Genomic DNA, 10,534 nt, shown 5'->3' on the forward strand with positions numbered 1-10,534 from the left:
AAAAACAGGAAATGACCTTTGAAGTATATTTGGAAAACAATTTGGAAGTGTCATGGAATCTGCCTGAGCAGTGGGGGCTACTAGCTCCGACTTGGAATACACCATGTAGCTCTTGGCAAGGTCCGGGGTCTCTTCAGTTTACAAAGCTGGGGAGAATAGTAGGACTCAAGGGAACAGTGGCTTCCTGTGGGGAAACTGACATGCCCGAGTGAGTACCTGCAGGACCCTAAGAGCCGGGGTACAGTGCATGGGTACCTTCCCTTCCATCCTGGATGTCCAAGGTCAGTCAGATACCCCACCAGCATTCAGACCCCACAAAGGCCCTGCCTCCTAGGGATGAGGAAGAAGGGGCTTCTTTCCTTAGCAGCCCGGGAGGCTCAAGCCAAAGTGAGAGATGTCAGCCTCACTGACTCTGGGCTCTGCCTGGATTGGCTCCTGGCTCACTCTACCTTTTCCGTCATTTTAGCTCAAAGTCACCTCCTCAAGGAGGCCTTCCCTGACCATGCCACCTTTAACCAAACCATCCACACAGCAGAACACTCTCCTGTCCTTCTCTCGCACGTGCATAATCTGCCACAATTGAGGAATTTACTTGTTCTTTGCCTTCTTCTAGCAGCAGGCTGTAAATGTCTTGTTTGGGCTCCGGTGTGTCCTACACCTGGCACAGGCATGAAGAGGATGCCTGTGCCACTGAGTGGACAGTGAATGAATGAGTTGGCAAGGCTGGGAGGGACTTAAAGCTCACATTTCAATTTTCCTTATTTAGATGTGGGGAAGGAAGCTGGGCAAGGGGAAGGGTCTCAGTGAGGCACTGAAGAAGGACCCATAGGTTCTGGTCTCAATGGCACCTTTAAGCACAGAGGAAAAGCATCAGAAGGTCAGTTTCCCCAGTCTCTCCCCACTCAAGTGGACCAGACTAATGTTCTATTAATCATGTGCTTCTTCCGCTCCCCCACCTGACCAGGCTCTGGAGCATCATTGTCTCCTAAATCTCATGAGCCACAGGCTGTTGCTTTGTTCCTAGGTTGCTGAGGTGAGGGGAGCTGTCCACAGTCTCCCAACTAGTAAGCAGGTGAGAACAGCCCAGACTACAGGAACCAGCTCCTGTTTGTCACCCTCATGTCACAAACAAACCCATACAAAATGTCATGGATAGGGTACCCATGAAACAGAGCAGTGAAGGGAACAGCTGTGCTTTGCACCTGTCTGTTCACCATCCAGGTGTTGCCCTGTGATCCTGTGGCGAGGCAGTTAGGCCCTGAGGACCCCTCCTGGTGAGTGAGTTAGATGCCCCTATAAAAGGCTTGGGGGGGCTGCCTCTTTTGTCACTTCTACCTGCCTCCTACATGTGGGCATACTGTTCCTCCACTCTGGAGGGCACAACCATCAAGGCAGCATCTTGGAAGCATACAGCAACCCTCACCTCAAAACCCCCAAATTAAGGATACTCGCACCTCAATCTTGGATTTCCCAGCCTTCAGAACTGAGAGAAAGAAATTCCTGTTCCTTATAAATTGTCCAGCCTCAGTTATTTTGTTTTAGTGGCACAAAATGAACCAAGAGGAATTTTTCTTAAAAGTCCATCAGTAGGAAAGAGATTAAATCAGTCTACAGTAGAGAGACAACAAAATATCCGGTAGTCAATAGGAAGAACAATCTAGCTCTATAAGGACTTAGGATTTCTTTCCAGTGTCTTGATACAATCACACTACAGTGGTTTCAAGGTGATTTGAGATTGTTTCTAAGACATATTTTTATTTGAAAAAAAAGAATGATGGAAAATAAAATATTGTTTTCAATAAAAGAAAAGGGAAGGAAAGAAGGAGGGAATTTGGAGATGTCGTAGACTGGAAGGATCTAAGAAAGGGCTTGCGTGGGGAAGGTGTCTGGGGTAGGCTGGGAGGATTCTGAATACTTGTGTCTTTCCTCTTGTACCCTTTGAGCTTTATGCCACTTTCACACATAGTCAAAAATTATTTGGGGGCCAAGGAGGTAGTTCAATGACAGCATGTGTGAGCTCCTGGGTTCAGTCTCCAGAACCACAATAATTAATTAAAAATTATATGAGTGCTTTTATGTAAAAAAATTTTTAATATAAAAGATTTAAAAATTACTCAATTTAAATATATGATTGTACAATTGAGGCTTTTTTTTCCATTTGACAATATATGTGAAGATTTCCTCATATCTTTAAAAAATATTGCTGGGTATGGTGGCACACACCTGTAATCCCAGTAGCTTGAGAGGCTGAGGTAGAAGGATCGAAAGTTCAAGGCCTGCCTCAGCAACTTAGCAAGGCCCTAAGCAACTTAGTGAGACCCTGTCTCAAAATAAAAAATAAAAAGGACTGGGGATGTGGCTCAGTGGTTGAGCGCCCCTGTGTTTAATCCATGGTACCTCCCCCCCAAAAATTCACAAACATCATAATACCTGAATGATACTTCATTTGAATATAAATAAGCATATTTATATATTTCTCCATTTTACAGTTGGTTGTTCTGGAATTTTAAATATTACTGCAATGAACATCTTTGTACATTTATTTTCATGCACAACTGGGATTATTTTCTTATAATAAATTATTATAAACTGACTTAATGGCTCAAGGATATTAAGAAAGTTGAGGTTTCTTGTTTCCTATTGTTAAGCCATTTTTAAAGAAGTCCTTTGTAGTTTACACTCTCAATGACAGGATTTGAGAATAACCATTTGCTTTGTGTGACGCCCTGAGTTTCAACCCCAGCACCAAACAATAAAACAAAACCCCTAAAATGAGAGTGACCATTTGCTGGCACAATATCCCATTCTGAGGATTCTTTCTTTTATTTTCCCATTTGCTTTTAACTTTAAAGAGCAGAATATGAGCACATACGAGCACAAATGTGTAAGAGAAATGAGAATCTGATACACTGGTGCTTTGGAACAGAGGACTCCCAGGGCCCTGCAGAGATGGGGAGGGGGCAGCTGAGCAAGCTCCAGATGGCTTGGTGGGTGTGTTCCAGGACTGGGCTTTGAGCTTGTCATAGTGCCCTCTCTGTGCCAGGATGGGCAGCTTTCTGTCCTGGGAAGCTTGTAGGGTCAGGTGGGGCAGAGTCCCAGGGTGTCTGTCGTGGAGTGAGGCTAGCCTTTTAGATGAGCTTGTAACTCCATCCCAAGGTATCCTCCTGGAGATACCAGACAAGAAGAGCAGCACTCTGCAGGATGCAGGCCTTTCCCAGGTCCTGAGGTGGAGACAGTCAGTCCATCATCCCTAGAGAGGTGGTGGCAGAGGGGCTGGATGGATGCCTGGATGGATAGACAGATGAAATGTGATCCTGGGAGCCGTTATTGAGCAGCTGCTCTCCCCCAGGTGCTGCTCAGAGGGTGCAGGGATGGAGCAGCCAGAGCACAGCTGCTGGGATTGGTCCTGTCTGTTTGCATGGTGAGAAGCTTCCTGTTTTCATGGAGCTGACTCTAACCAGAGAACAAGAGCTGAAGAAATCGAGGCTTCAGGGGACAGAGTGGCGTGACAGGGTCAGACCCTTCCCATGAGCAGCAGGTACAAGGGGAGCAGAGCCTCGGCCTAGGACCCAGAGGGTCTGCTGAGGCCCTTCCCATTCAGGCTTGTAAACTTAGCTCAGACGCTGTGCCAGCCATTAAGTGAAGTATACAAAGCATAAATTCCTGGTCACACTACCTTTGCTATTACTAGCATTGCCCTCATAATTTGGACTGGTGGTTATGCTATTGTTACCATTATTACAGCAGCCCATTCTCCTGATATGAAGACTTGAGCACTTTCCCCCGTAGGGAGAGGGTTGAAGTGAAACTGTGACCTACAGAAGGAACTGCCTCTGGGAATTCCTTTAGCTGAGGAGGAGCCTGAACCCCCACCCCTCAGGCAGCAAAGAAAGATATGCAAGGTGCGCCATCTTCTGGATAGAAGGAGAATCGCCTTACACAGAATTTTGGCCCTGCTTTTGTTTTACAGATGGGGAACTAGAGGCTCAGAGAGGGTCAGGTCTTTGTTCCAAAGAATAGGCTATAAAACACAATGTGTAGTATGATCCCCAGATAATTTTTTTGGGGGGTGTGTTTCAAGCCCAGGGCCATATGCTTCTTAACGTATATGGCTCTTCTTTACAGCTATGGCTGTCTTCTTCTCACTCCTAGGCTATTCCTCAACCACGAGGGCTGTTGTCCCCATCTCAGTAGTAATGATTTCTTCTTTCATCTCTTTCCTCCCTTTATACCCCATCTTTCTTCTGAGCGCCAGCCCCTTTGGTCCCTGTATCTACTTCTGTCCTCTGGGAGGGCTCACAGGCCATACAAGGTTGGCATCACTAACTAGAACTCTTAACGTCACCCCCAGAACTCGCCTTCACTCCCCAGATACTCTGCTGACATTCCCTGTTGAGGAAGCCACACCGCTGTCCACCTACTTATTCAGGTGCAACCTAAGTTCCCCATCAAACAATAATTATTATGGATTTGTCCTCCAAATTACATCTCAAGTCGGCCTCGCCAGCGCCTTGCTCCACCACTGTCTTCTTGTACCGGAACTCCACGGAAGTCTCCCGACTTCCTTCCTTCCAGGCCCAGCTCCAGCTAGAACCCCGAGTCTGGCCTGATACCCCTCAGAGTCCAAGTTTCGGATGTGGTCTGACCCCTGCTCACCTCAGTACTGTCCCCAGTGTCCCTGCCCCACCATTCTCCAGCCTGCTGGCTCTTTTGCTTTTCAGCCCACCATACCCTCCCTCCCCAGAGTCTTCACAGGTGCATCACAGAGAAGATGTTCCTTCTCTGTGATGCTCTTCCTCTCACTCTTCATCTAAATGTCTGTTCATGTCACTTTGCCAACTCCAGACTTGGTCAGATCCTGGCAGTCATTTCAGCACCCTGCATTCTCCCTCACAGGGCTGCGCACTGTGGTTTTGATGTAGGTGCTGGGTAGTTGGGTGCCGCCTCTGGCAGATCATAAGCCCTGTGAGGGCAGGGACCATGGCCAACTTGTTTGCTGCTACATCTACCGTACCTAGCCAGTGCCTGGCACATGATACTGATAAGTGTGTCAGTGTTTCCTTAGAATAAAGGCTGTGTTCTTTGAGATGGTGGTGGTGGTTGGCTGTGTCGGGGGTTATAGGTGGCTGATTTTGTTCTTTGTATTTTCTGTGCTTTCTGCTCTGTCTGCAGTGAAAAAGGCAGTAGCTGTCATTCTGCCTCACCTCTGCCCTCCTGCCCCCTGTCCCCACAGGCCCGAGGAGCGATGCAACAGGCATGATGGAGGTCGAGTCCTCCTACTCGGACTTCATCTCCTGTGACCGGACGGGCCGTCGGAATGCCGTCCCTGACATCCAGGGTGACTCAGAGGCTGTGAGCGTGCGGAAGCTGGCTGCAGACATGGGCGAGCTGGCACTTGAGGGGGCAGGTCAGATCCAGTGGTCCTGGCAGGGGAGAGGCTGGCACCCACGTCCCAGATTACCCCTCTTCCTCAGAGAAGCAGCTGCACTCCAGTCAGGCCTGCTGATAGTCAGTGGCAGAGACCCAGCCAGTCTCTAGGTTGGCAGTGCCAGCATCTCAGGCCCCAGAGACTCCCTGGCCAGGCATCCAGGGTACTTCCCTTTCCTCTCCCCAGTCCACTCACCGGTCCTGTCATTCTCCTCCAGGATACATCCAGCTCTCTCCACTGGGCGCTGGCCACTACCCGCCTTCCTGGCCTCCCTGTACCCACTCCCCCACCCTCCAGCCCACCCCTACAGCCAGCAGGGTCCCTTCTACCCATCTTCAGCTTAGAACATCTCCCTCCCCTCTCCTGGAGCTGGGGCTGCTGTCCTCTTGTCCTTGGTCCCAAGCTCAGAGGGCAGATGCTCCGAAAGGCGCCCCTAACAGCTAAAGCCTCCTCCCCAGCCATGTGACTCTCCTCACCCTCAGACAAGGTCTCATTTGTTGTAGCAGCTCCGAAATAGCAGGGGCCTGTTCTGCCTGGCACACAGCAGGTGCTTGGTGACCACAGGCCAAGAAAGGCCCAGAGGAAAGGTCACATGCACCATTCAAGTATTGTCTGGGACACTCCACTTCCTCTGTGTCTCCCTCCATCCTCCCAGAAAACCCTGCTGGGCTCAGGTCCAACCTGTCTGCTCTGGGCTCTTCTGGGAAGCCTTCCCTGGCCCCTGCCCTGGCCAGGGTCCTTTCCTCTGAAAAAGGCTTCTACAGCACCTCCAAGGCCAAGGTCGTGACTATCACATCACTTCCCACAGGGCATTGGAGCTTTGGGCTATCTGCACCCACCTCTCCAGGGCAATGCTTATAGGATGGTTAGAAGGAACTCTGCTGGCTACAGTAACAAGCTGGGGGAGGCGTGGGAGTGGGTGCGAGGAGGCCAGGAGGAAGCCATAGTCTTGCCTTGCTCTGTAGAAATGACCTACAGGGACAAAACAGAAGACTTCAGAACCTAACTCTCATGTTATAGGTGGACAAACTGAGGCCCAGAGAACCATATTAACTTGCTGGGTGGCCTGCTCAGGGTCATCCTGATAGTCTTTATACCTCGAGAAAGAACCCCTGACCCCTGCTGCAGGAACCCCACGTACCCACACCTCCTGTTTGAAGGTCTGCAGGCTCTCCCTGGTGATGTGGCCCAAGTGCCTTACCCAGGTGTGGACGCCACCTCAGCTGCCATCCTGCGCCCCTCTCCAGCCTCAGTTCTCACTTCCTCCCTATCCAGCCAGAGGAAAGTACTGCTTGTTTTCAAAACTGCCCTATCAGCTCCTCTGTCTGGTTCTTCCTTCCTCCCCTGCCTGGCTGCTTCTCACTTGTGAAGACACCTGCTCTGCTGAGAGGCCTTGCCTGACCACATCCCCCTCAGAGAGAGGCCCCCTTGTGTGGGCAACCTCCTTAGACTCCTTACCACAGCTGCCCCCTGCACCCCTTCACCAAGCTGCTCCAGTGTGCTCGCGGTGCCTGGCAGTGGTCAGCACGTGGAAGATGCTTACTCAATGGCTGCTCCCCGCCAGCTGAACGGACAGCATGCTCAACTCTCATGCTGGGCGCATTGCCAGGGGCTTCCTAAAGGCTTCTGTGTCCTCCCCCTCAGCTCTGGTAAATTTTGTCTACCCCCCCTATTCCAGCCCTTGTGGCGCCTCTGCCATGCACCCAGGTCCTTCTAACAAGGTCTGTACTGTCTGACTCAGAATCCTTGAAGTGTCTGGGTCCTTAAGTATATGACATTTGTCTGCCAGAGTGACTGACCTTTGGGAAGGAGACACGAGGACAGAACATTGTAAGAATGTGAAGCACTCACAGTGGAGTCCAGGCAGGAGTGACTGTCCAAGATCCCTCACAGGAGGCCTCAGTGAGCAGCGTCATCAGGCGGGTCTGGACTGAGCTAAGTCCCGGGACTCACTGAGTCAGAGCCTCCAAGCACTACTCCAGAGGTCCTGACCCAACAGGCCCATGCTGGGACCCAGAGCAGCCTCTCCTGCTTAAAGCTTCCAGGAGGCTAATATGCAGCCAGGGCTGAGAAGGAGCTGCAGGACGGACTGCCCGGCCTCCCCAAGTCTGGGGCCTGCTCATGTATGTTAGCCCAGGCAGTAGCTGTGCACAAACCTTCCGTCTTTCTTGGTATTTCCTATGTAGAGAGCACAGATGTTTCCTTATTTTGCCTAATAATGAGAGAAGCAGCAGGCCAGGCATGGAGAAGCCAATGCCTACCCTCCATGGTCAGCATTCCTGATCCCACTCTGCAGCTGCTCCTGAGGGAGGCCAGGGGTGCTAGTGCAACAGGAAGTGCTGGAGAACCTTCTCTTGGCCAGGGACCCAACGTTGGCACAGACAAAGCCACCAATGGTTGAGCCTATTCCACTCCCACATGCCAGATGACTGTGGACAGCCCCAGCCCCTGTGGTCTGAGTGGAGTGTTGCCATCCTGCTTTATAGCTCAGGAGGCAGAGTTTAAAGAGATCAAGTGACGTGTCTGAGGTCCCACAGCAGAGGAATAGCAGAGCAGAGAACAGGGGGGACCTGTTCGCCAGGGCAGGAAGCTCAGAGCCAAGTAAGACGTCACATGGTAGAAAAGTCACCTAAAGTGCCGTCTAATTGGTCAGGCTTCTGGAGGCCAGAGGAGCCTTGAAGGGCCAGGCCCTTGTTAGATCCCATCACAGGATGCAAGGGAACCTGGGGGCAGAGGTCAGAACTGGCTGGAGAGCCAGACAGCCACCTTCTGCCCACACAGTCACCACCTAACTAGCACTCCTGTCCTGAAGCTGCCTGAGGGCAGGGTGAGGTCATGCAGACCTTGGCCTTGGTGGACTGCAGAACACTGCGTTCTTATTGGGTGGATTTTACCAGCTCTGGCAGCACGCAGGTGCTCTCCACCCTGATCCAGGCAGGGTAGCTCACCTCTCTGAGCCACATTTTTTCACATGCATCATAACCATAATTGCACCTGCAGGTCGCCATGTGGATCGTGTGGGGAAGGGCCTGTGGCCTGCAGAGCCCAAAACTTAGCATAGAGTTAGAGGGGGTGGGGATCTCCTTAGTCACAGGTGGGGTTAGCCTGAGAGCCCTAGATGGAAGTGTGTCCTATGGGACTATATTTGTGTGCAGGCCCTTAGTGAGCTTGGAGGGCACCTGGTGACTTTTCACAGTTCGTCACTGGGGCTGGAGGTAGAGCTAAGTAGTAGAGGACTCACCTAACACATGGAGGCCCTGGGTTCATTCGATATTGAAAAGAACAAACTGCACCACTGACTGAGCTTTGCATGCACACCAGCCCCGTGTGGGCCCCTGCTAGCGGGGACACAGAGACTGGGGGTACTGGGAGTGAATGGTACTTCACCTCCACTGCTGGTGAAGGGGGTGCTGGCAGGGCCTTCCCCTCCCACTTTCCACAGTGCGACAAAAGCAGCTGGGAGTCAGGAGACCCAGCTCACACCCGACTCATGGCACAAGTGGCTCCTTAGGCTGCTGCTGCCTTCATCCCCACCCAGCCCAGGATTCTAGCTGGATGGGGTGAGGGAATCGGGGAGGTCACCAGCAGTGTGAGGCACACCAGGATGTGCCATCAGACCCCCAATCCATGATGCAGGCCATCCCTGGCACTCCTCAGCTGGCCTGGTCCAGTGCCTTCAGGACCAGCTCCCATTTGCTGAGCACCTGTACTGGCACCTGCTCCCTCTGGGAAACTGCGCAGGTGCATTGACCCTCAGTAGCCTTTTGTCTTGTGCTCTTAGCACTGGTGCACAATCCTGACCTCTAATTGACCTTTTCTTCTTCTTCTTTTGGGGGCAGGGATGGTACTAGGGATTGAACTCAGGGGCTGTTGACCGCTGAGCCACATCTCCAGCCCTATTTTGTATTTTATTTAAGGACAGGGTCTTACTGAGTTGCTTAGTGCCTCACCACTGCTGAGGCTGGCTTTGAACTCTCAATCCTCTTGTCTCAGCCTCCCAAGCCACTGGGTGCGCCACCACGCACCTGGCTCGAATTGAATTTTAATTTCACTAGTGACACTGCATTTATGTGGTGAGATATAAGATATTACAGAGCAGGCTGAAGTCCCCTTTGGCCACCATCATCCTCATCCTACTCCACTGGGCTAGTCGCCATTATCAGCTTGCCAGCCGTTCCCTTCTGTGCTTTCCATGTGTGTAAAAGTGCCTGAGAAAATGAACTCTTCCTTCTCTCCTCCAGAAGGTCAGGCAGAGGCCAGCACCGCAGACAAGGAGGCCGGCAAGCCACCTGAAAGCAGCGATGGGACCGCTTCACCTTGAGTCCAGCCTCATCCATGGAGGCTGGAGAAAGCCTGCTGTCCCCTACAGAGTGAACCCTGGCATTGGCCCAACCTCTTCTCTGAGCCCATGTCCCAGGCCAGACAGGCTAGCCTGAGAGGCCCCTCAGAGGCCTCCGCGGCCCCTATTCTGGACAAGCCCTCTGCCCACACCCCTGGGCTCCAACCTGTCCCCCTCCTCCTCACTGAGCCCAGGCACATCTGGAGACACTGTGCCCATGGGGTGTTATTTATTCAGCTGGCACTGGGCATGGGCCAGATCCTGCCTACCTGGGAGCAGTCGACATGGGCACACTTCTTTCAGGGGGGCCTGGACAGGGACCATATCCCACCCAGCACCCCTCCTTTCCAACCCCAGCCTTCTCAGTCAAGACCTTCTTATCCTTTTTTAAAAAAATACTTTTAAACTTTTTAAAAACTTCAAACCTTTTTCAGGAGAGAGAAAGGGAGCCGACAATCATTGCACATTTTCTGGAAGCCATCTTAAGCTCAATTGACCATCTGTGCTGCTCTGGGCTTTCCCACACGGAGCTTCGCAGATCCGGTTTTAGAGAAATTTGGGCTCAAAACTAAATGAGCAATTCTGTGCCCTTTTTACCAAGATAAGTGACAGTTAGGCCCCAGGAAATAAATAATGATTTGTGTGACTTGTTTCAGGTACTCTCTTTTTTAAACAGCAAAGCAGGAGCAAGCTTTGATTCCCAGGGTTTGCAGTCAGCTGGGCTCCCTTGCCACCCAGGCTCCCAGTGAGCTACTGAGAAGATGTGG

The 10,534-nt window shown here is 51.5% G+C and overlaps 1 protein-coding gene across 9 annotated transcripts in view; it reads left to right on the top strand.

Moving 5' to 3' along the window:
• Pkig (cAMP-dependent protein kinase inhibitor gamma) overlaps positions 1-10,413 on the top strand; it is an 87,779-nt gene extending 77,366 nt beyond the window's left edge. For 8 of the 9 annotated variants that reach the window (XM_076849128.1, XM_076849130.1, XM_076849127.1 and 5 more), the window contains 2 exons: positions 5,234-5,407; positions 9,670-10,413. In XM_076849128.1, the coding sequence (XP_076705243.1) occupies positions 5,257-5,407; positions 9,670-9,749 (231 nt within the window). In that variant the 5' untranslated portion in view covers positions 5,234-5,256 and the 3' untranslated portion in view covers positions 9,750-10,413. The remainder of the gene's footprint in view (positions 1-5,233; positions 5,408-9,669) is intronic. The other variant, XM_076849135.1, reaches the window with a different exon arrangement.
• Positions 10,414-10,534: the final 121 nt, after the last annotated feature.

This window comes from Callospermophilus lateralis, chromosome 3 (genome assembly GCF_048772815.1).
Source record: "Callospermophilus lateralis isolate mCalLat2 chromosome 3, mCalLat2.hap1, whole genome shotgun sequence".
In the NCBI taxonomy this organism is placed as follows: Eukaryota; Metazoa; Chordata; class Mammalia; order Rodentia; family Sciuridae; genus Callospermophilus; species Callospermophilus lateralis.